General features: G+C 42.6%; 1 protein-coding gene across 10 annotated transcripts in view; it reads right to left on the reverse strand.

Moving 5' to 3' along the window:
* SRGAP2 (SLIT-ROBO Rho GTPase activating protein 2) overlaps positions 1–26,580 on the reverse strand; it is a 253,602-nt gene that overhangs the window by 67,788 nt on the left and 159,234 nt on the right. For all 10 annotated transcript variants that reach the window (XM_037067162.1, XM_037067163.1, XM_037067160.1 and 7 more), the window contains exons 5-7: positions 10,886–10,948; positions 2,851–3,066; positions 2,119–2,247 (exon numbers count right to left, since the gene is read on the reverse strand). In XM_037067162.1, the coding sequence (XP_036923057.1) occupies positions 2,119–2,247; positions 2,851–3,066; positions 10,886–10,948 (408 nt within the window). The remainder of the gene's footprint in view (positions 1–2,118; positions 2,248–2,850; positions 3,067–10,885; positions 10,949–26,580) is intronic.

Genomic DNA, 26,580 nt, shown 5'->3' on the forward strand with positions numbered 1-26,580 from the left:
CATCACACAGAAATTATCTGTCTCTGTATCTACGGATGCCTCTAGGGCGAAAATTCTTTTTCCTTTTGTACCCCACCCACTGAGCAGACAGCCTCACCTCAAATGAATGTTTACTTAATGTTTATAAGGCAAAATAATGTTATCACCTTTCTTAAAGAGTAATTAATTGTCCTCATCTTAGGAAAAACAAAAATGAAACAAACATCAAACAAAATAAAACAAGAGCAACTTTAGCATCTGAGTGGCCTGGAATGCTAGCAGCCGGGCCTTGCTCACAGGAACCTAGACCCACAGCCTGGCTGGGTGCTAAGGAGGCTGGCAGGCACTCTGTGAAGATGGGCTCTTAACAGCTTTTTTTTTTTTAATGAGAAGAATAAGGTCCAAGGTCCAAAATAGCTTGCTTCTTAGATTGAGGTTAAAACACCTATTAATGGAGGGTCTATGAATGGCAAAGGTTGTGACTAACAAAGTTTCCCTGGGGGCAAAAGAGACAGAAAAGGACAAAACAGTAGAGGAGGCTGGTGGACTTCAGCAGTCTGACTTTTTACTTTACCGAAGGCAGACGGACGGCAGTCACTGACACAAGAAAGAAGTAATTCTCTCCCTCAGGTAAGAAGAGGCCTCTCTCCCAGTGAGGGGCAGTTCCCCCAGGAGGAGAAAGGATCCGGCTTAGGGCTCTGACCTCCACTGAAGGACGGTGTTCAGATTGGCATCAACAAGCAGAGAGAACAAAGAGGAACCTGAATAGTGATCAGGGCTCCGCTTACTCAGTGAGACAAAGACACCCAGGGCATTAAAAGTCTGAGACTTACTGAGTCAAAAACCCGTGGCTAAAGGGAGACGGGAACCTGCATTTTAGAAAAGTGCTCCACAGCAACTCTGATGGGACACCAGATTTAAGGCCAGATCTAGACCAGTTCTTCAGTTTGCCAGAGGGAAGGCGGGAGTGGAGACAAAGGTAGTTCCCAAACAGCTGAGTGACAAGCCCCAGCTTATCCAGCTACTTAGGCAAATCTTAGCCAGGACTCCACATATCGTGAAGTGCGGCAGGTTTTTCTGCGGAGAAACCAAGGAAGGCAGGCAAGTGTGAGAGGTCTGGCCAGAGACTTGCAAGCTCAGCTGCTGCCCGCTGAGAGCCAGAGGCAAACATCAGGCCTCAGACAGGAGACTAGCCAGGGTCTGTCTGAAGCCCTGGAGACTGGGATGCTAGGCCAGTTGATTCCAGGCCCCTCCTTCTAATGATATCTAAGTAGCCTCAGTCAGAACTGGCTCAGAATTGGGTCAGAGAGGAGCCTGCAGGTGGCGGGTATTGCAAGACTCAACCACTATACGGTTTGAGGGGAAGCAGCAGGAGAAATAAGGCCAAGGCTGACTGTGCCTGCTCCATGCAAAACAACATGTGTCTACTATCCTAATTCTCTCATTGTCTTGGTGCCACATACCAAGAGGTATGGGCCAGGTGTCAGGGACATCTGGTTACCTTCCTGACCGGGACCTTAATTTGCAGAGTACCTTTGGGCAGGTAACCCTCTTGACCCCTCCATTCCTTATCTACAAAATGAAAATAGGTAAGCGCGTGGGTGCTTCAGTGATAGAATTCTTGCCTGCCAAACTGAAGATACTAATACTGATTCAAAAGGGCCAAATGACAATTAAATGAGATAATCCTGAGAAACACTGAGTCACACAAATGTAAGGTATAGATGGCATTCTAATTCGTTAGCTCTTGCCCCTCACGTCTATGTGCAAGCAGCTGATTTAAGGCAGACAGAATTCACAGTGCTTAAGAGCATGGATTAATAATCAGACCTAGGTACAATTTTTGCCTCTGTCACTCATTGGCTGAGTCTGGGTAACTCATCCAAACTTTGTGAAATTAATCTGTAAAAATGGAGATAATAATGCTTTCTCCTCAGGAGTTTAGTGAAAACTGAAGGAGGTAAAGTGTAAAGTGCTTCACCCGACACCTGGTACATGGCTAGCTCCCTGATGGATCACGGCAACTTTGTAAGTTCTCAAAATGCTCGAGATGCCTGAGCAATAGAACTGGGGATCACCTGGCCAGATCTCTGAAACCAGGAAATGGGCACCCTTGGGCCCCCAGCTTTAAGTACTTACATCAATAAGGTCAGACAGGTCGTGGATGTAGTACTTGAAGACTGATGCATTGGTCGCCTCCAAAGCCAGTAAGTACTCATTCCGGGCTTTAATGGCCTTCAGCTTATTCTCCGTGTACTTGGCTTGGCGCTGAAAAGAGAACAAAAGTTCAATTTTACTTTTTATTTTTTTTTAAAGAGGAGACTATTCTCTAAAAGATGAAAGTACAGTACATTCAAGAACCACAATTGTGCTGCTACTCCCTATGCGCATCTTTCTTAAATTGGGTTCTAATTCTGTTTAATGAGATTCAAGGGCATAATGTAGAGCAATCCAGGAAAGGTTAATGAGGCTCCCTACTTTAGACGCATGTCCCACTTCAGTTCTACCTGCAAATACCTTTCTCCATCCTCACATGGCTACCCTGAAGGAGGTGTCATTACGTCTGTCCTTGAGCACCTGATACCTGAAGCCAAACCCTAGGTCTCTGGTCCCCTCCCAGGCTTGGGAAAGGTGACTGGTACTTGCTTATCTGCTATAGGTGAAAAACCAGGAGCCCACGTGCCCAGGTTCTTCCAAACATCTAGGATTCCTTCTGGAGCAGATAGCAAGGACTTACTTTTGGTCATCAGGCATGAAAAGAAGCTAGAGCTTCCTTGTTCTGCCTCTGTACCTAATGGTTGACTCCTATTAGGCTTGACTTCCAGAATGTTCCTCCCTAGCCCCTACCATGGCCAGAGCACATGTACGCACCTTCTCTTTCATCTTCTCAATCTTCTTCACTGAGCTCCTCCGGACATGCTTCTCCTCAATGCGAATGTTGGATGAGGAGTCAGGGGAGCGTGGGGTCTGCCGGTCCTCCTGCTTTACTGATTTGCCAATCTGCTTTTCCTCCTGCTTCTCAGCCTCTTTTAGCTTGCTCTGAGCACTGATGCTGTCAGCATTGTACATGTGATATGTCTTCATGACCTGCAAGACACCATCCGCCCCCACCCCAGAGGTCAAGCCAATGGGGTCAATTCTCTGCTTTACAGACTAACAGGCTTAGCAGGACCTCTTTCCTGTGAGCAGTATCTTCACATCCTGAAGGGGAAAACTCCTAAGTGTCTGAAGTGGACTTTAACATTATATTTTAAAGACCACTGCAAAGCACAGGAAAGCAGGATTTGAACTGAGCCAACACGTCTTACTATTAAAATGATTTCGTGTCTTCCACCACGTATTATTTGCTTGGATTTATTTATTTATTTATTTATTTATAAAAAGATTTTTATTTATTTATTTATTTTTAGAGGGGAAGGAGAGAGGGAGAGAAACATCAATGTATGGTTGCCTTTTGTGCCTCCTGTGCTGGTAGTTAGCCTGCAAGGAACCGGCCTGCAACCCAGGAATGTACCCTGACTGGGAATCGAACCGTGATCGTCTGGTTCGCAGGCCCGCGCTCAATCCACTGAGCTACACCAGCCAGGGCTTGCTTGAATTTATTAACATTTGTGATCATTACTGTTTTATCATGGCCAAATCATTTCTATCACTTAGTCATGTCACAATGCCAAGTAGATAGGAAACAACACCACTACTCAGACGCCAGAGCAAAGCCCGGTCAGAAACCCTGAAGAGGGCAGCATAGCCTATGGAGTGACCTATACTTTTTGGACCTTTTGGATATAAAATCAGGAAGAGGGAAAAGGCTCCAAAAGCTCTTTCCACTGCCTCTTTCCTGGGGACCTGTCTGGTCTGCTTTACACTGATCAAACACCTACTCTCAGCAATTAGAAAAGCAGCAGCACTAACAATGGTAGCTACTGTTTCCTGAGCACTTAGTCTACTCCTGGCTTTGTGCCAAGTGCCACACACACACTTTTGCATTTTCCCATTTCATCGTGGTGGCAATCCTGTGATCTAGACAACAACCCTGTGAAAGCTGTAAACCTGCACAATAATTCAGGTAAGAGCCTGAGAAGGAATAAAATCCATATCAAGTGAGACTGGAACTGTCACAGGAGGAGAGTAGTATAAAAGGAGAGGGATACAATTTTCTAATTTTCTACCAAAGCAATTATCTGGGAGTCTAATCCCTTTTCATAATGAGGAGGCCAGGAAGCCTGGGATCTGCATTTGTTTCCGTATTCCCAAACATACTACTTCTTCTACCCGCAAGGTACATACTCTTCCCTGATGGAACTTTCTGTTACCACACAGGGAGCCTCTAGCTTCCATATGAGAATTAAAAATGCTTGATAATAGACTAAGCAAGTTGAAGTTCAAGAACGCTGACATTTTTGATGCCATGAAATTTCTCTGAGAGGGAAAATTACAGAATACAGAAGTTGGGGTACACATGCGTGTACACGCAGAGGCAAGGGACTGCACCGCAGAGGACAGCAAGGGTACAGCAGTAACTTCTACCACTTAGCACACGCTGTACCTCAGGGCTCTAAATACATCACCTCATTTAACCCTCACAACAGCTCTATGAAAGACATGCTGTGACTTCGACTTTTAAAGATGAGAAAACTGAGATGCAAAGAGATGAACTATCATATCCAAGGTCACCAGCTAGTTAATGGCAGACTCAGGATTCAAACCCAGGTTTGTCAGGCCACGAAGTCCACAGTCTTGGCCACTAAGCACCAGTGTCTCTCCTCTGCTTAGAACCACAGCTGGATTCATTGGAAGGAAAGGTTAAATTTAGATAAGAGAGACTAGAAAAGAAAAATAGTTTCACTTATAGACTTGAATTAAATCAGCAGCCTCAAATAAAGGCTAATCTGGTCCCCAGGAGATGTGTGGTACTGCCTGGAGACATCTCTGATTGTTACGGCTTGAAGCGTGCTGCTGCCGGCGTGTAGCAGGCAGAAGCCAGGATGCTACTGAACCCCCTGTGTACCGGCCAGTCCACCCAACAAAGAATTACTTGGTCCAAAATGCCCATGGTGCCAAGGGTGCCAAATTCTGGGCTAGAGAAACTTTGTGGGTATACTAATACCTTAGAATCAGCTGGGGATAGACGAAGGAATAAAGAATATTGGGACAATTACAAAACCAAAGTACATTAGAGTTTAAATGATGTCTCATTTTGGATACCGAATGTTTTCAATCAGCTTCACCTTATTTTGAACCTGACATAATTTCTCATAAGTATAAGACCTTCTCTGTATATTCTCAAGACAGGAGAAATGATATTTAATTCTGAGAGCATTAAAAGCCTTTCTAAGTAATTCAAATGGTCTGCCAGGTTTCCAGGGTGCGGAGGGCGTGAGAAAGAGGCATCTCACATCCTGGGTGAGGAAGGGGAGACAGGAGGCTCCCTTTTCTCTTTTTCAATCTGAACGTGACCAAAGGGTTCAAAGTCAAAAGTGAATGATTTCTAAGAAAGTGGTTTTCTATTTCATAAAGATACATAATGAATAAATAGGAAACACTATGACTAAACACGAGACACAAAAAAGAGCTCAGAGGATTAGTGGTGACAAGACAACACATGAAGAAGCAAAAACCAACCATTTATATGGCTCCTTCCCCCTAAAGAACTTAAAGAACTCTCGAAAAAGAATAAAATACTACCTCATCTAAAAAACTCTGAATTCCTAAGGGAAACCACCACTTCTCTTGTGTTTTCTTCTCTTCTTCAGAGTTGTCATGTAAACAATGGTAGTTTTATAATTAGTATTGCCCAAGTGACTTAATGACACTGAATTACTCTTCTGTGGAAACAGAGAAGCATAACTTCTGTCCTCCAACTCAAGGAAAAGCTGAGGTGTCCAAAGGCTGATTGATGCTTGAATACATGATGGCGAAACAATTGGATAAACCAGGACTTGGAGCAATACACATAGTGAGGCAAATACAAACTGGGGAAAAAACTCAGAAATCTAAACCTTCAGTTCTACAAAGAGAATTAACTTTACTTTGAAAATCATAATACTGAATTCATGTCTTTAGCTCTGTTCCCTCCCTAAGCTACACCAAAATAATAGGAGTTTTTATCACCATTATTTTTTGTACAAATTAAATAAATAAATTATGGAAAACAAAAAAGAACAAAAGTGGAAGGTGAAGAGCAGGAGGCAAGTAGTAACTGACCCACTGAACCCTAAACCAGAAGTAGAGAGAGCCTTTTTGTGCTCCAAGAACCACAAAAACCGTAAGAGGAATTTCTGGCAGTGGGATAAAGGTGGAGCTACAAACAAAAGAGACTGTTGAAGGCCTCAGATCGTTGGACCCCCAGATCCTCCCGCTGCCCCCACCCATCGGTCGTGGAAGACTGGAGGTTCAGACTCTTAGGGAGCGTCCATAAACGGAGGACAGCAGGCTCAGCTGAGGATAACAGCACTGGATTTGGGTTCCAGGAGTATCAACTGAAAGTTCTGCAATGAATGTTGAGATGGCACAAGCCTCTTCACAATTTGGCCCCCAAATGTAGGTGGGAGATAAAGAGCCTTGTCTGGGGAATCTGACCATCCAAGACAGAAGTCCTAGAAATACTAGTCTTCCCCAAGAACAGAGTCCCATCAGATCATCCTGGCATGGGTGTCCAAACTTTTGACATTTCTGGGCCACACTGGAAGAAGAAGAGTTGTCTTGGGCCCCATAGTAAATACATGAACACTGCTGAGAGCAGAGTCACGCAGCGGAAGCGTGCTGGGCCCATAAATACATGAACACTAACAAAAACAAAACCAAAAATCTCATAATGTGTTAAGTAAATTTACGATTTTGTGTTGGGCTGCATTCACAGCCATCCTGGGCCACAGGTGCGACACCCTTGTCCTGCAGTAAAAGCCAGGTCCACCCATAACTTCCAAGCAGCTTTTCAGTACCTCACTTTAAAATGTAAGCAGGCAGCTAAAGATTATTAAACATTTAGGAAAAATATGTAACACAAAAGACCAAAACAACAAATTTAGAAGAAACAGAAAGTATAAAGAAAAAAACCCTTCAATACCAATCTATCAATAATATCCCTAGAGAGATCAATGAGAAATGAAAACAATACATCATGAACCGAGAACAGGATGCTACAAAAAGGGAAAAATAAAAGAGTTCTTGGCAATTAGATTCCATTCAAGAATCTCTTCAGGCAGTCTGACTTCACATCCCTCCTCTATGCAGACACGTCTTATGTATTTCACTTCTTGCTTTATTTTTCTGTCTCTTCTATGAAAACTAAATGCCTTGAGTTCAGGAACAACTCTTATTTGTCTTTGTATCCTTAGTGCCCAGTGCTGCAGACACAAGCAAGCAGAGTTGGGGGACTACCAAACTGACATTGTTTAAAGGGAGCAGGTGCTGAATACCAGTCATGGCTCCCTAGCAGACAGCTGCTACACCAAATCAGGAAGACTATAATCAGGAGGAATACTTAGAACCGTAACACTTGTGGGGCACTGATACCCTCCAAGTCCCAACTCCTCTTCTTTCTCAATTTCAGGGCTTCCTCAACTCTTCCTGTTCATCCAATCCATGTGGCATTAGTGGCCCCACATATATGCCTTCCTGGTGGAAGGGGGACGGGATGGGACTTTCCTGCCTTTTCCAGATACAGCTCCTGAGTACAACCAAGGCAGAGAATTCCAGAGTTTCTTGGGAAGCAGGGAGCTCTGACTTCAAAGGCATTCCCGGATCATCAGTCAGAATATGAAAGCCACTTATGTATGCCATAGCCTCCAAACTAGCCAGCTCATTAATTATGGGGGGTGGGGCGGGGACATGTGGGGGAGAACGCTCACTGAGATCGCTCTCTGCGTAGCAGCTGTGGGAAGCAGCCCCTCACACAGAGGCCAAATCAGGGAAACCAAAGGCCTTTCAGGCAGAAAAGAGTTAAGTATAGAGGAGCAGCTGGCCACTTATGGAGTCCAGGAGTCCAGGCCTCTTTACTAAAGGCACCTTTATTTGGGAACACCTGGGCCCTGTTTTTGGATTATGAAGATTCAAAAGTGCTTAAATTATCAACTCCTCAGCAATCAGCCTCCCCCAAAGAAGTACTTGTGGCTATTAGAGGCAAGGTAAGAAAAGCACGGAAGACGGTGGTTCCTCATAACCTTGATTTCCTTTGTCTCATGCCTACAAAAAACTTTTGTTGCCTACAGTCACTGAAATGAGATGGCTTCTGGAAAAGCAGATAAGGGGGAAGCTCTTTATAAGCAGCCCTCCCATGTTCCCTTCTTAACTCCAGAGAGAGAGACAGAGAGACAGAGAGAGAACACACAGCAAGTACCTTCCCAAACCCAGCATACAGTGGTCCCAAGTTCCTGCTTGATGAAACCACTGTCCCATGTAGGGTGACCAATGGGCCTGGTTTACCCTGGACTTTCCAGGGTTCTGCACTGAAAAAGTCTCATGTCCTTGGAAGCCCTCCAGACCTCAGCAAACAGGGATAGTTGGTCCCTATAAAGTCCAACCAGTCCTATGCTTATCTCACGCTCGAGAAGAAACAACGTATGATTCTACTCTCTGAATTTTCTAGTGACCTACAGAATCTACAAAGTCATTTGGCCTTTAACTGTAGTTTGCCATTTCAGGAAGGTGACCCCCAACCCTTACTTCCAGGACGTGGAGACACCAGCACATGGCAGGTGCAGACCTGGGTCACAGAGCATCCCCAAGATCATGTAGCTAGCGGAAGACTGGAGAGAATCTGGGCTGTCTAATTCAGGAGGCACTACTTATGGACCAGGGTTTTTCAATCTTGGTACTGCTGACATTTTAGGCACATAATTTTCTGTTGTAGAAGGCTGTCCTGTGCATTATAAGATTTTAGTCACAATCTTATCTCCAGCACCCCCCACCTAAGCTATGACAACCAAAAACATTTGTAGACATTGTCAAATGTCCCCTTGGGGGTAAAAAGCCACCCTGCCAGAGAATCACTGCCTTCCCTGGAACTTTCCAGTGTCCTCTCTTTTTCCCCTTCCTATTGCCCACCACAGGAAAACATCAAATTTTACTTTGGACTCAGACAGATTATAAGTGTGTGTCAATTCACCTGATGGCAGGGGATACCACACGCAGCCAGCTCTCGGTTTGCACACCAGCAGGAGAAGTTCACGCTCTGCATTGTCTGTGGCTGTAGAGCGCCCCACAGAACAAGTGACAGGGTTTTCTTCCTCACTCCAAACCAAAGTATACCCTTGGCTTATTATTATTTTTAACCTCAGCATACTAGGAGACCTCGGACTCTGGCTAATGCGAACAGATCCCTAGACACACTTCCTGTCTGCTGCACTGCAGAATGCGGCATGCTAGATTTGAGTCAGCTTGGGGTTTGCTGGCTATCAACCCTACTCCTCCCCAGAAACAGCATATAGCAGAAGCCCAAGATGTTTACAGGAAAGTAGAAGGATTCATACAATGACTACATGTGTCATTTTCTATCTTAGTGCATTCTTTGCAGGAGAAAGGAGTGATAATAGCTTTTCTTGGTGCCTAGAAGATGCTCTAAAAATAAAGAAGTAAAGCATTAAAAAGACAAAGGGTTCAAGAAACTCATCCAGTCTGAAAATGATCCAAGTCAATGTGCTTCTACTTCTAATAAGCCTTAACTTCATTTGAGAGAAATGAAAACCTGGCAAGGAAACCAAAGGGTACTCTCTATCTACTTGGCTTCAGAGCAAAAGAGTCACAGAGCAGAAATTCCAAACACAATAAGCGTCACTGGAGACAAGTCTGATGACTACCCTATTTACTTGTTTAACTGTTGCCATGACAAAATGGCCACACCTAGACTTTTGGTCAAGAACATGCAATTCTCTGATCCCAAATGCCTGTGACGCATATGACCACTGACTGTCTTCCTGTGAATTTAAAGAAAAAAAAAAGAAAAAGAAAGAAGGGAAAAAGGGAGGGAGGAAATAAGCAAGTAAACACAGGAAATCAATTTCACCTCCAAAACAGGATGGGGTAACCCTGAAAGGCTTTAGCTGCACAACTGAAATATTTCCTGTACAGCAACAGGAATTTCTTTGGTGTGCATGTGTGTTTTAATTATAATTAATGAAACATGGCTCGGGGAAGAACACCCACCACCACCTATTTGTGTGTTAAGAAACACTCATCATCCCTGGGTTGTGGGGGCCAGGTTCCCAGTAGTGGGCACACGAGAGACAACCACACATTGATGTTTCTCCCTCTCTTAAAAATAAATAAATAAAATCTTTAAAATTTTTTTTAAAAATTAAAAAAAAAAAAAAGAAACACTCATCAGCCACAGGCATCATGTGCTTGAAGTGCCAGTTCTTTCAGAACTGTTTTTTTCCCCCAAACCTTCCCTTCACTGAGGCTTGGCCTTTATGAAAGCCCAGGGAGTCAACGTAAAGCTCTATTTGAACTGGTTCCTCATATTATGGGCATTTAGGACTCTATGCTTCCCTCTAGAGCACTCACTCTAGTCTTAGACAGGTAGATCAACCCAAGAACTGATGTAAAACCTTGAACCACAAACCTTTCCAGCACACATGTATTAGTGGTACAAGGCAGGCTGTGTTCCTTGCCATTAGGTTTGGGGTCGCTGGTTGGCTGCAAATGGGATCGGTTGTGCCGGTGACCTAAGCCTCAGCTGGTCTCTAGCTGGCACAGTTGAAAGGGGATCTTTTTTTCGAGGAAGTGTTTTTGCTTCATTCAGGTTTGAAAATGAGAGTATAAAGAAGAGATGGGTGGAGGCACCCCCAAAGGGGACCATGCACTGTCCTCAACCTCAGCTCAGTTCTGTTGCTGATGTCACTATGGCCACATAGTGCTAAACGCTTCCCTCTGCTTGTTAAAGGTCCAGACAACCCGTCTGATTTACCGAGTAGAGCTCATTCAGGACCTTCATCAAATCATCTTGGAGCTGCTGGCCGACTTCTTTACTCTGCAAGGAAAGAGGAATGAAGGTTAATTGGGAAACAGAAGGAGGAGGGAGGGGGCAACAAAGGCAAGAGCAGCACTGGCTCTACAAATAACACAGACTCAATTAAGGCCCACTATTTAATCTAGCAAATCAGATAACCACTCCGATCAGACCCAATTATGGTCAGATTACTCAAAGAATTTTAATAAAATGAAATGTGCCCCTTCTAGAACCTAGCAAAGGCAATCATGTGGAGGGAAAATGGGTTGTAGCCTTGATTTTTCAATTAGTCCCCAAAGAACAGGCCTGACAGTCACAATCCTACTCAGTAACTGTTGTCAGGTGGAACAACTTTTCTTGGAGACTTGTAGTCAAGCACATCTGAGAACTGTGGAGGAAAGTAAGGTATAAAATAGGATGAGATCACAAGAAGTATATAAACATCCAAAGACTTCAGGCCCTGGCTGGTGTGTAGCTAAGTGGACTGAGCACGGGTCGGTGAAGCAAAGCGTCACTGGTTCAATTCCCAATCAGGGCACATGCTGGGTTGCAGGCCATACCCTCAGTAGGGGGTTCGAGCACACACTGATGTTTCACTCCCCCCTCTTTCTCCCTCCCTTCTCTTCTCTCTAAAAATAAATAAATAAAGTCTTTTTTAAAAATTCAAGGACTTCAAAGTACCCAGCTAAAAAGGAACCTTCAAGCACGGAGAAATTAGGCCTCTTTCTTGCTCTATCTCAACCCTAAATGCCAAGGGCAGTGGTACCTCAATATAGACAGGTTGTGCGATGAGCTATGATGTTACTCAATGCTGATAATATGTTAAAGGGTTGCCAACTGGTGAATCCTAAGTAGTGGTGGCTCTCTCAGGTTCTTTGCTGCTGCCACTCAGAACTGGCATCTAACTACACCAGAGAGAACAATTGAAAAAGAGAATAATGAGGAAGAGCCTCACCTTCTATACTGAGTGTTTCATGCCAGGCCCCAAAGAGCAGGAAATTAAACTGATGGGCATTACTGGGCCTCTGAGAAGGGAGCCTTCTACCAGCTCCTTTTAGTTCTTTTCTACTAGAAATCAGATACCAAGAACGCCTTCCTACTAGAAGGCGTAGCACAACTCCCTGGCACTGCTCAGCTCCCAGGCAAATAAAGGTCTTGCATGTCAGGCACATAATCGCTGAAGATCTTGCTGTTTTCAAGATGTGTGACTTTAAGACTACTTTTTCCCTGACTACAAAAGGAATAAGTTTATTGTAATACATAAAACAGCAGAAACCTCAAAAAAAGGAAATGTAATTCCCACTAAGAAATCATCATTCTAGATTTTATTATATATTTTTCTAATCTTCTATGATTTTCATGAGATTGGGATTACATTATACACATATAACTTATCACTTAAATATATGTTGTAAACATTTCCTTACATATTATTCTTCTTCTATAACATCATAATAGATTATATTGATGTAGCTACCCCTCATTCTGAGACACTTTGTTTACAAATTTTTATGATAGAACAAGCTGTATTAAATTACTACATATATAATCTATGCATACATTTCATTATTTTCTCCTAGAAGTAACACTGCTGAGTCGAAGACTACTACTTATAACATTAAATTGCCCTTGAAAAGCCACTGTACCATTTAAAGTACCACCAGAAACTTTTAAGAATGCTATATTTCACTTTTTGATCTTGCCAATTTGAAATGGTACCCTACTGTAATTTGCAGTCCTTTGGTTCTACTGGGCCTGAACTTTTAAAAAATACATTTTAAAAATATTTTATTTATTTATTTTTAGAGAGGACTAGGAGGGAGAATGAGAGGGAAAGAAACTTTAAAGTGTGACAGAAACACTGACTGGATGCCTTTTGCACGCCCCCAACTGGGAACCTGGCTGCTCAGTCCGCTGAGCCACACCATCCAGGGCAAGCCTGAACTTTAAAAAAAAAAATTTGATCTGTCATTTTCATTTTTTGTTTATACTCTGCCATTTTTGTATTATGGAATCAAGTATGGAATATAACATATGTGATCTCTGTCATGAGTTGACATGAATTTTTACACCTGGTAGTGTGGAAAAGGTGGAAGGAGCCCTGAATTAGCAATCACAAGTCTATTCCCAGTTCCTTCACTATCAAGGAGTAACTTTGGACAAGTCAGTTAATCTCTCTAAACCCGTGTTTTCCTTTCCATAAAATGAAAGTCTTTGGCTCAAACATTTTTTAAGTTCTTATCCAACCTCTGCCATTCAATGATTCTTTATGATGTTTTGTCTGGCTTCTTGATTCTGTGTTAGATTCAAATACCACCCACTTCAGGGTATGGCTGGTTGGCTTCACTCCATAGAGTGGAAAATAATCAGGGACCAAGATGCTCTATAAAATGGATGGCTTCAGGGGTTATCTGGCCAATCTTCAATTTATCATTTCCAATGCCCCTCAACCTTTGGAAGAAGCCACAGGAGGAAATGAGTTTCATCTAGGACACAGGTGGCAAACACAAGGCCCTCAGGCCAAATCTGCCCCCCCAACTTGTTTTATCTGGCCCGGCACCTTGTTTCTACCCTGTGGCAGCGCGAAGTTCTTGCTTGAGTTAAGGAGTAGTTACACATTTTAAAAATATATTTTATTGATTATGCCATTACAGTTGTCCCATTTCCCCCCCTTCGCTCCCCTCTACCCTGCACACCCCCTCCCACCCACATCCCCCCCCCTTAGTTCATGTCCATGTGTCGTAAGTCCTTTAGCTTTTACATTTCCCACACTACTCGTGCCCCACCCCCCTGTCTATTTTCTCCCCACCATCCACACTACTTATTCTCTGTACCTCCCCACTCCCGGCTTCCTCCTCCCACTCCCCCGTTGCTAACTCTCTATGTGATCTCCATTTCTGTGGCTCTGCTCCTGATCTAGCTGTGCTCTTAGATTGCTTTTGTTTTAGGTGTGGTTGTTAATAATTGTGAGTTGGCTGTCCTTTCACTGTTCATATTTTTTTATCTTCTTTTTCTTAGCTAAGTCCCTTTAACATTTCATATAATAAAGGCTTGGTGATGATGAACTCCTTGAATTTGACCTTATCTGAGTAGCACTTTATCTGTCCTTCCATTCTAAATGAAAGCTTTCCTGGATAGAGCAATCTTGAATGTAGGTCCTTGCCTTTCATGACTTGGAATACTTCTTTCCAGCCCCTTCTTGCCTGTAAGGTCTCTTTTGAGAAATCACCTAACAGTCTGATGGGTACTCCTTTGTAGGTGACTGTTCCCTTATCCCTTGCTGCTTCTAGGATTCTCTCCTTCATTTTTATCTTTGGTAATGTAATTATGATATGCCTTCATGTGTTCCTTCTTGGGTCCAACTTCTTTGGGACTCTCTGAGCTTCCTGGATTTCCTGGAAGTCTATTTCCTTTGCCAGACTGGGGAAGTTCTCCTTTATTATTTGTTCAAATAAGTTTTCCACTTGTTGCTGTTCCTCTTCCTCTTCTGGTACCCCTATAATTTGGATGTTGGAACGTTTAAAGATGTCCTGGAGGTTCTTAAGCGTCTCCTCATGTTTTTGAATTCTTGTTTCTTCATACTTTTCTGTTTGGTTGTTTCTTTCTTCCTTCTGGTCCAATCCATTGATTTGTGTCCCAGTTTTCTTTCCATCACTATTGATTTCCTGTGCATTTCCCTTTGTTTCAATTAGTTTAGCCTTCATTTGTTCCTCTAATTTGTGACTAAAATCAACCAGTTCTGTGAGCATCCTGATCACCAGTATTTTGAACTATGCATCCAATAGGTTGGCTATCCAAAAGTATTGGCTCTGGGGCTTTGATTTGCTCTTCTGTCTGAGCCATTTTTGGTCAGGTTGCGCCTGTTACGTATGAGTGGCAGAGCCTTAGGTGTTCACCAGGGAGGGGCAACCCACATTGCTGGGTTGTGATGCTGTATGTGGGGGTGGGGTCATAGAGGGAGCAATGGTGCTCGTTCTGTTCTATCTCAGATTTCAGTTCCCTCTGCCACTTCCCACAAGTAAATTGGGCCCTTCTGGTGCTGGTTCCTGGGTGGGTGGGCTTGTGTACATTCTAGGACCCTGTGGGTCTCTTCAATGAACTCTCCTGTGAGGTTGGGAGTCCCTCCCAGCACCTTTTCAATCGGTGCTTTTAGGCTTTATTTCCTGTCGCTGGGGCCCTGGGCTGCACGGTCTGTCTCGCTGCCCATTTTTGCCTAGTTTATCTGTGTGCGAATGTGTGACCGAGGTCAGCCCCACACTGCCTGTGCACCCAGGCCTGGTAGCCATGGCTTTTTCCTGCCGCAACCCCTCCCCACCAGCCACTGACTCTGCCCCTCTTACCCGTCTGGATGAATGGTTGTCAGACTTCTGTACAGTTCAATTTGCTGTCTATTATGGTTGTGTTTTTGTTTCTAAATCTTTGTTATCCTTAATTTTGGTTGTGCGAGGAGGTACAGTGTTTCCACCTATGCTTCCATCCTGGCCGGAAGGAGGAGTAGTTACATTTAAGCAGTCCTAAAATTACATTTGGCCCTTGGAAGGCAACCACAAGGCTGATGTGGCCCCCCGATGAAATGAGTTTGACACACCTGACCTAGGAGCTCACACACCAGCCTCTCCTTCCCACTGCAAGGACAGCTGAGCTCCACTGAAGCAGCAGAGGTCCAAGGAGGTGAAGGGAAGCAAAATGACTGACCAACCAGCCCCAGAGTCAGCATTAAGGCCAGAAAGTAACCATGTGTCCTTCCAAGCCCGTCTCCCACCCTCCTTTACCACCGCCTTACTAAATGGCAGAGATCACAGGAGAAGGCTCCCAGTCCTCTACCTTGTTGCTTACCCATGGCATAAATAACTCAGCCCCCAGAGGAGGGGATAGGGTGGGGAGAAAAAACATAACCAATAAAACAGCAATTAAGCCCAGGCAGATGTTTCCTTTCATGTACTACTGATTAGCTGGAAAAGGACCAGCTCAACTATTATCCCTGTTTATTTGAACAGGCTGCTGAAGGGGATCCTGACTTCAGGCTCCCCTCTGGCTGAGGGCTGGACCAGGGACACACGTGTAGGTAGCACAATTAAAGTGTCCGATAAAGCCGCCAGCCAGCCCTCAGCAATCCAGAGCAATTCTGACTCACAGAGAGGCAGGAAATAGCCAGCACTTCTCCTTTCACAGATGAAAAAGGACATCCATTTTCTATTTCAGAAACCTTAACTGTGTGCCTTTGGTGGCAAGCATGGCCCCAGTGTCCCAGGAAGGGCTTCCGTGCTGGCTGCTCTGACGGGGTTGTCAGAACTGAGGAACTATAAGGGGACCCCACCCAAAGACAAGGGGGACATTTATTCCTGGGAACAACAGGAATAAATGAGACCTGCTGAGACCATGTACATGACTGAAGACTATAGAGCCTTTCCCTTCTCTGTTAAAAAAGCAAGGGGTTTCTAGGCAGGAAAGAAAGAAAATTTACAGAGCAGTCTTTGTGTGCTATCACACAGCCCGCATCTCTTCTTTAAAATTTCTTGGAAGAGAATGAGTCATCTAAATATTGCAGGAAACCAACTAGAAGTTGAGGGAAAAAATTACTTCGGGCAAAGTTTTTCTCTTAAATGTTTGCATAGTAATCTTTGCTTTAAAAAAAAGATGCCTAAATTTAGAAAAGAGATGTGACACAATTGAACAAAGCTGGTCCTATGGGATAGGAAGTGCAATGGTGTGCTCAGGCAGGGATCTCTTATTTTGAAACTCACCACAACCCTTTGGCCAGAGTGTGTTTCTCAGGGGCCCCCACTCTGCCTGTTGTGGTGGTGGGGCTGATCAGAAGGCAGTGAGATTGCAACAGCTCCTGCCAGCTATGTGCTTACAAAATGGTAGGGAATCCTCCTTTTCCACCAGATAACAGCACAGAACGACAGAACTGAAATGCTCAGCCTCATTTCTGCAAGGCTAACATTGCAAAGCCTTCTCATTCACCAAAAGGACAGAGCAACAGAAATGGAAGGAGGCATGAGGCTACATGGTCTGGGCTGCCAGGACACTAGGCTGGTCACTCATCTTAGCCTCACTACAACTTCCTGAGCTTAGATGGGTTTGTCTATTAGCAGTTCCCAAAGAACACTGATTACAGGAAGGTTTTAAAACCAGTCCTCATCAGGGAGATACTACAAAGCTGTATGATCCGACAGGCACAACAATACTCCCTATTTGTATGAAAGAAAAAAAAAAAACAACAAGGGGAAGGCATATCTCCACCATGTGGTGAGAGCTCATTTCAGCCCAGTCCCAAGGCTGAGTCTGTCAGCAGGTAGAGACAGGGTCATCTAGTTCTCTGTCCATGAGCCCATGTCAGCAATTTTCAAAAAAAAAAAAAAAAAATTTCAAGGGCAGAGATCTCCCTCCATCAGTGCTAGCACACCTTCCCCAATCCAAAGACACTTCTGAGACCAACTGTTAAAAAAAAAACAGTTTGACACTGAATTTACATTTATAGATTTCAGAGGGAAAGGACATGAGCCCCACATGAACCTCTGGCAGCTGAAGCACCACCAGATGCAGAGTGACCCTCTACTTCAGGGGCACTCACTTACCACTTCAAAGAGGCCAACTTTCATGAGCTGGAGATTTGCCTGAACTGCTTTTGGTGGGGAGGGCAGGGCTAAAAGGAGCAGCTGTTTTGTACCAGGGCCAGTGCTAGGTGGCGGTGGGCGCTGTTCTCTCCCCGACCCAACTCAGTGTATCAAAACAGGTGGTACAGTGTGAGGCCGTCAGGGGGTGGGGGTAGTGATCCTGGAGCTCAGAGCCCAGGAAGGTCTTCCGGGTTTCCCCTTGGCCACACTACTTGTGTTTATGTAGAAGGATTCTCTATGTGGCCTTCACTCGCTGATTACGATACCACACGATGGTTCTAGGAAAGCTGTGCCACAGCTATGGCTTTATAACCTGGGAGCCCAAAGGAGTATAAAATACAAATATACTGATTACAAATTTTGTATAGAGATGTAGGCTGGGAACTGCCACAAGAGGGATACCTGAAGTGTTTTTGCTTTTTATTAGAGCAGGATTTCAAAAGATATCTTTTTAAAACTGCAATCCAGTATAACGTGTTTACAATAGTACTTATTATGTGCAGTGCATTCTGATATTTCCTATCCTTTTCTACTTTCTTGTTAATCATAACTACCAAGTTCACTTTACAATTAATTAATGAGTCATACACATGTTTTCAAAGACTAGGTACACTATAATTGTGGAATTAATAAAGAAAATAATGGGCTAAGGACCGGACCCCACCAACCAAGACAGGTGCTAAACAGCATGCCCTTTCAAGGTGACAGAGGCAGGTTCCATCACTAGATCTTGGCAAGGGGGGACTGCTGGGTTTTAAGGAGCGAGCAATAAAGAGTTTGTTGGCAAACAGAACATCTATTGTGTACAGCACTGGTGGTTTGACTAGAAATATAGCAGTATGCGAAACAGACAGTTTAAAAGTTTACAATCTACTGAGAAAGACGGATATTAATCTGATGTCCGAGGATACAACTCTTCCAGTCTCAGTCATTACCAGAAATGGAATTTCTTAAGTTAGTTTTCTAGTTCAAAAATAAATTCTTTTCCTATCTCTGCCAAGATGTTTCCACAGTCTAGTTTGCCAGAAAGAAAATTTGATTTAAAAAAAATCTAGCTATTATATAGCAAATCTTTTTTCTTTGAATTTGACTTTCTAAGTTACTAATAGATATTGCAGGTTATAATGATACTACCTTGTATAAAAGCAGTCACATTTCATTTTTAAAGAATGCCTTGAGCTTGTCAGCACCATAAGTTAATCTCACCTATAACTCCTTTACTCAAAAGGGAACAGGTGCCTTGGCTAGTGTGGCTCAGTGGATTGAGCGCTAGTCTGCGAACTGGAAGGTCACAGGTTTGATTCCCAATCTTGGCACCAGACTGGGTTGCTGGCCAGGTCCCCAGCTGGGGTGTGTGTGAAAGGCAACTGATCAATCTCACAGGTTTTTCTTTCTCTTTCTCCTTCCCTTCTTCTCTAAAAATAAATACATGAAATCTTTAAAATACAAAGGGAATGGGCGTAGTTAAACTCTTCCTGTGACAAGTTATATTTTTAAAGAAAATGTCAGGACTCTGACCCAGTGTGAAATCCAATACCTGTCTCAGAATTCACCTTCTGAAACATAACTGGTTTCACAATTAGATTCCTGTTTAATTATCTGAAGAACTCAGTCACAAAAATTAAAAAAGAAAGGAAAAAAGAAAGCAAATTCCAAAGCTAGTAAGATAGGAAGTCATCTAACTAAAACAAATAAAAGACGGACTGTAACTTTTAAAGCATCTTTCTGTCTTTCATGCACCTAGACCACTGCTGAAGACATAGTAGCCATAAAATAATTAGTTGTTGAATCAATTAGATCCATTTTAGTACAGACACTGAGCTTTCACATACCAACAAGAATAGAACAATACAGCTGTGTTTTCTTTACATACATTATTAAGAGTGAAAACTCCATGAAGTTATCCCCATGAACTCCCCTCAGGTTATAGTTCACAGATGAGCCTAAAAAGCCGAAATGACTTGTCCAGGGTCACACAGCTATTCAGTACCAGGGGTGTCCAACCTTTTGGTATTTCTGGGTCACACTGCGAGAAGAAGAGCTGTCTTGGACCACACATTAAATATACAAACGCTAATGAAAACTGATGAACAAAAAAAGAAGGTTCTAAGTAAATTTATGATTTTGTGTTGGGCTTCCTTCATAGCTGTCCTGGGCTGCATGTGGCCCACAGGCTGCGGGTTGGACACCCCTGAACCCTGTCTAGGACCACATGCAGTATTAGAAGAGGGTAAAACATGCAGGTGCTAGAATAGGATTTGAATCCTGCTTCCATTCCCCAATCGTATGACTTTGGGTAAATTATTTAACCACTCTATTCCTCAGCTTCACGTCTATAAAACAGGGTAATAATAAGGTAATCCGTGTAAACTATTTAAAACAGAACCTAGCACCTAGTATGCTCAGTAAGTGTTAGTCATTATTGATGTTAGAACCCAGACCTTTCAGTACCACTGGAGTGCTCTTTTCACCACGCTGTGCTGCTTCAAAACACGTTCATGATCTCATGGAAGGTCACCAGGAGCTAACGCCCATGCAAAACTGTAGCTAAATCCCTCCGATGGAGGGATTTAAGGTTGATCTTCAGAAAATAAGAATCTGTTTTTCCTTATGCCTGCTGCTGCACAACCTATTTTCTTCCCCAAGTTCAGTAATAAGTCTCTAAGAAATATGTAGTTTTCCTAAGGAAAAAAAAAGGCAAAAACAAACAAAACCAGTAGGTGTTTAGCAGAAAGGAGGAAATTGGGTAGGTGGGAGGAGGTACAGAAGGAAAATAGGGAGGATAGAATTTCTTTCCATCCCTCCAAGTAGATTAAACAGAACAGATCCTTCTCAGCTGCACAACTGGGGCCTTGGTTCAATGGAGTTCATACTTTGCATGACTAGAGGTGAGAGCTCCCTACAGACTAGGTCAGTGAAAACAAAGACTGCCCATTACCAAGTTCTGGTTTAATGAAATCCATGAGCTTTCTCTGCTCGGACATTTGTTTCTGAAAGCCATTTCCTTAAGGTTTTACCAGAAGTTCTGGAATATACGAGTAGTCAGACTTGATAACCCACCATGATGCTAGTGGGAGAAAATCCATTCTATGGCATGACAGTGAATCCCATGGATTCATCTCTTGTCTTCCCTGGACTCTCGTGCTCTGTTAGCACTGACCTGAGCCTCTTGTCAGGGAAACACTCAATTCGAACAAGACTGAGTCCCACTGGGCTGGGGCAGGAAAAAGCTGGGGGGGTCTCCCAAGGCCACAGATAGCACAGTCTAGAACACAATCCTTTCACAATCAGAATGTTCCACCATGGTTGTTACAATCTCCTGAAATGGTCATTTCTAATACTAAGAAAATAAGTTGAAAACAACATCTCTTAAAAGGAGAGAGAATCAAGTCTGAGGCTTCATTTCTTAAATCACCACTGTGATCCTTTTCTTGGCCAATTTCTATCTCTAGCTCTTTTGGATAATGATTTCCATGGCAGTCTTTAGGTCCTGATCTCTTGTGCCCAACCATTTCTTGCCGGTTATTTTAAAGATGAGTGCTCACCCATCTCCCAGGCAGGACACTAAAGGCATAGAAATGATGTCTAAACAACTGTGGCACCGTAGGGAGACTGGGGCCCAGAAGACAAAAGACACAAAGGCAAACAGGCAACATGAGAGCACAAATCTCTCAGCAGTTGTAAAATGAACTCTGGAGGAAAAACAATCAATGGTTTGAAACTAGGCAAGGGGGAAAATAAAAACAGAGCCAGACGATAAGGATCTTGCAAGCACATGCCTTCCTACAATAAAGAATACCAGGAGCTGGGGATGAGAAGAATGCCCGTGTGGCTCCCAGATGGCTGGGAGGAGAACGGGGAACGGGAGTTAAAAGAGCTCATCTGAAAGTTGGCAGCATAAGCACAGACAGGAGGGTGGCCTGGGAGAAAGTTAGAGTCAGCAGCACTGGTCCGGAAATGCCGAGGGCACTGGGGAAATTGCTGATTAAATACTTTAAGAAAGAGGAACCCAGCAGCAAAGTCAATTCAGTGAAGAGTGAAGGATCTGTGTAGTTTTGGTACTTTTGCAGTAGCTTTAGGATCCCACTGTCAAGGAAGAAAAAGAGCTCCCGGAAGGTTCAGTGATGGAGAGAGCATATTCTTGACACTCCAGGTGCCTGAGTTGGACCCAAGAAGAGCATAAAGCCAATTCTAGGAGACTGGGTGGAGTTCTTCACTGGCAGAGAATTAGAATGCATTTCTCTGGGGCTGGGGTGGAGCTCTGAGTCAGTCAGGGGAGCTTTCTTCAGCTACAGTGGTGGTCTGTGTCCTTCTGTCCTTGTCCACACTATTGTCCACATGTGCAGTGTGCAGCCCCTCCCCCCAGTCAAGGTCCACATACAGTTAAAAAAAGTCTGTATCCTTGTAGAAAGGCACCTTTCCTTCTTGCTAGTATTTCATCTCCAGTGAAAAATCACTGAAGTGTGGGAAGAAAAACCCTCAGTTTGGAACTGGCGTTTTCCAATCTCCAGCTTTCACTTCCCACCCAAGAGCTTCGATGTTTCCTCTTCAATTCGGGCTTTTTAAATGCTTCAGGTACACTTGAAAAGGATGTGTATCTGGCTGTAGTTGTTAGGCACAGTGACCATGTATGTTATTTAGGCAAACAATCTTTTTTTTTTGTCTAGTTGTTTAATCAACCACTAAAGCAGGTGTATTAAATCTCCCAGTGAGGTTGATGATTGTCTATTTCTCTTAACTCTACCCATTTTTAATGTACATTATTTAGAATTTTGTTCTTAAGTATATATCACTTTCTGGTAACCCAAATCTTTAATTATTATAACGTATCCCTCTTTACCACAAATGATACTTTTTACATTAAAACCTACTTGGTCTGACTTGATCAGAGGTCTCTTTCCATCCTTTTGATTTGAACTTTTCTATATCCTTATATTCAACGTGTGTCTCTTCCTTATAAGCAACATACACTTCACTTTAAAATTTAAAATCTATCTTATAATCTGTTTTCTCATTTTCTTTGCTTATTTTTTAAAGATTTTATTTATCTTTAGAGGGGAAGGGAAGGAGAGAGGGAGAGAAACATCAATGTATGGTTGCCTCTCATGCGCCCCCTGCTAGGAAGTGGCCTGCAACCCAGGCAAGTGCCCTGACTGGGAATCGAACTGTGATCCTTTGGTTTGCTCAATCCACTGAGCTACACCAGCCGGGGCTGTTTTCTCATTTTCCATGATCCTACTTACACTTGTCATTAGTGATAAATTTAGGTTTAAATTCATCCACTGGCTATATGTTATTTGTTCTACCTGTCTCTGCAGTCCCTTTCCCTCTAATTTTTAACCTTTTTTCCTGACACTTTAAAAAGTTCAGTGAAAGTCATTCTTTTTAGTATATTCTATATGTTTAGACAAACACAGAGTCTGCAGCCACCACCGTAATGAAGACACAGAACAGCTCCATCACCCACCAAAATAACCTCCTGTGCTACCCCTCCCTTTCCCTCATCAGCCTGACTCTCCTCCACCCCGGACTCCCTGAAGCTGCGGCAGTGATCCACACCCCTGCAGTTTCCCCTTCTCGTAGACTATTTGGAGATACTATTTCTCTAGTGATAACCTTAAATTACAACATATATCCTCCACTTGCCCAAGTCAAATATAAATTAACACTCTCTACCACTATCTGGATAATACCCTTACACCTATTTTCTGAATCTCATTTAGACACAGATTTTATTGTTGCCATTTACATTAATTTTACATATGGGGGTGGGAAAAAGTAGGTTTACAGTCATGACAAGGGGAAACAGAGTTCATTCTTGTATTAATATATACTAATTTGTATTTTCCCATAAGAATAACTCTAAACCTGCATTTGCCCATCCCTGTATGCTTAAAAGCCCAACATTAGATTTTTTCCCCAACCCACAGACTTTACTCAGACTTTAGCCACTGTTCTACTTGTCCTTGTAGTAAAATGTTTTCGGGTTCAGGATCCAATCCTAGATCACCTGTCGTCTTTTAGTTGTCATGTCTCTTTAGCCCCCCTTCACCTGGATCAGTCTTAGTCTCTCTTTGTCCTCTCAACGTGGACATTTTGAAGAATTGGGGCCAGTTATTTTGTAGAGTGTCCCTCTATTCGGGTTTGTCTGATACTTCATTTGATTTAGGTTATGGAAAAATGGTAGGAATATCTCAGAAGTGATGCTGTGCTCTTCTCATTGATCTTATCAGGGAGCAGGCAATAGTAACTTGTCCCCAGATTAGTGATGTTAACTTGGGTCACCAAGACCTAGACATGCCCTCCAAGTTTCTCTACTGTAAAGTTATTATTTTCCCTTTTACATTAAGTAACTAACCTGTGAAGAGATTATGTGAAGTTATGTGAATATCCTATTTCTTTTTTTATTTGGTTCGCAAGCCCATGCTCAATCCACTGAGCTACACCAGCAAGGGCTCTTTTTTAAAATATATTTTATTGATTATGCTATTATACTTGTCCTATTTTTTTCTCCCTTTTATTCCCCTCTGCCCTGTAACTCCCCTCCCACCAGCATTCCCCCACTTAGTTCACATCCATTGGTCACACATATAAGTTCTTTGGCTTCTCCATTTCCTGTACCAGTTTTAACCTTCTCCTGTCTATTTTGTACCTACCATTTATGCTTCTTATTCCTTGTACCTTTGTCCCCATCCCCCCCTACCCCTCCGCTGATAACCCTCCATGTGATCTCTATTTCTGTGAATCTGTTCCTATTCTAGTTGTTTGCCTAATTTGTTTTTGTTTGTTTTTTTTAGGTTTGGTTGTTGATAGTTATGAGTTTGTTGTCATTTTGCTATCTGTATTTTTTATCTTTTTCTTAGATAAGTCCCTTTAACATTTCATATAAAAACGGCTGGGTGATGATGAACTCCTTTAACTTGCCCTTATCTGGGAAGCACTTTATCTGCCCTTCCATTCTAAATGAAAGCTTTGCTGGATAGAGTAATCTTGGATGTAGGTCCTTGCCTTTCATGACTTCAAATACTTCTTTCTAGCCCCTTCTTGCCTGTAAGGTTTCTTTTGAGAAATCAGCTGATGGTCTTATGGGCACTCCTTTGTAGGTAACTGTCTCCTCTCTCGCTGCTTCTAGGATTCTCTTCTTCTCTTTAATCTTGGGTAACGTAATTATGATGTGCCTTGTGTGTTACTCCTTGGGTCCAACTTCTTTGGGACTCTCTGAGCTTCCTGGACTTCCTGGAGGTCTATTTCCTTTGCCAGATTAGGGAAGTTCTTCATTACGTTTTCAAATTAGTTTCCCATTTCTTACTCTTTCTCTTCTCCTTCTGGCACCCCTATGATTCAGATGTTGGAACATTTAAAGTTATCTTGGAGGTTCTAAGCATCTCCTCATTTTTTTGAATTCTTGTTTCTTCATTCTGTTCAAGTTGGGTGTTTATTTCTTCCTTCTGCTCCAAAGTATTAATTTGAGTACCGGTTTCCTTCCCTTCACTTTTGGTTCCCTGTACATTTTCCTTTATTTCACTTTGCATAGCCTTCACTTCTACCTCTATTTTGCAACTGTACTCAACCATTTCTGTAAACATCCTGATCACCAGTGTTTTGAATTCTGCATCTGATAGGTTGGCTATCTCATCATCAAAAATGGAAATTTACTCAGTCTGTTTACTGAAAAGACATGAGCAATGATGCCTCCATGGCAATGAGCACGCCTAGTTTGCAGATCTCCAGTTTTACTATCATTTCCCACTGCAAAGGAAAAGGGTACTTAGCAAAATGGCTGGGTCCCATTTTGCTAAGAGTAAATGGGAGAGTAAGCCTGGACCACCTTGTGCCAGAAGTAAGGATGTGTTTAAAGAATGGCAGGCCAAGGTGCCAGCTTGAAGGAGCTCCCACTGGCCAAATCTGGGACAATCTGAGTACCAAAATCCTACCTTTGAGTTCATTAATTTTTTATTCAGTTTTGCCTAATCTGATATTTAATCTACACATTGAGCTCTTTATTAAAGTTACTATATATTTTAGTACTAAAATTTCTGTTTGATTCTCCTTTTAATATGGAGAAATTCCCATCCTATATAATTCACCATATTAAAGTATATAATTCAGGCATTTCTAGTATATTCTCTAGGTTGTGCCACAAATACCACTATCTAATTCCAGAATATTTCATCACCCCAAAAAGAAACCTTATACTTATTAGTAGTCACTCCAACCGCTAATCTACTTTCTGTTTCAATGGAATCACCCATTTTGGAGATGTCCTATAAACAGAATCATACAGTATGTGTCTGACTTCTACTTAGCATACAGTTTTCAAAGTCTGTCCATGTTGTAACATGTATTAGTACTTTCTTTTTATGGTTTAATAATACTTTTTGCATGACTATGCCACACTTTGTTTATACATTAATCAGTTGATGAATATTTGGATGTTTCCACTTTTTGGTTATTATGAATAGTGCTGCTATAAACATTCATGTATAAGTTGTTGTCTGGGCATATTTCTGATTCTCTTGGGTATGGCTCTAGGAGTGAAATTTGTTGGGTCATTCATTGAGTAACTCTATGCTTAAGTTTTTGCATAAGTTGCCTAAGTTTTTAAGGAATCACCGAACTGTTTTTGAGAGCATCTACATCATTTTACAATCCCACCAGCACCATATGAGGGTTCTGATTTTCCTACCAACACTTTTCTTGTTTTTCTTTTCTAATTATAGCTGTCCTAGTGGGTAGCAAATGGTATTTTGTTGTGATTTTAATTCGCCATTCTCTAATGACCAGTAACATTGAGTGTCTTTTCATGTGCGTGTTGGGCCGTTTGTATAAGTTTTTTTCTTTGTAACTGGGTTGTTTGTCTTTTGTTACAAAAATGTAAGAGTTCTTTTTATTTATTTATTTATTTATTTATTTATTTTTAATATAGTTTATTGATTATACCATTACAGTTGTTCTATTCCCCCCTTCATTCCCCTCCACCCGCACACTCCCTCCCCCACCCTTCTCCCCCCTTAGTTTATAACCATGTGTCTC

The sequence above is a fragment of the Sturnira hondurensis genome, unplaced genomic scaffold, assembly GCF_014824575.4.
Source record: "Sturnira hondurensis isolate 20B ecotype Veracruz unplaced genomic scaffold, ASM1482457v3 Scaffold0017082, whole genome shotgun sequence".
Lineage (NCBI taxonomy): Eukaryota > Metazoa > Chordata > Mammalia > Chiroptera > Phyllostomidae > Sturnira > Sturnira hondurensis.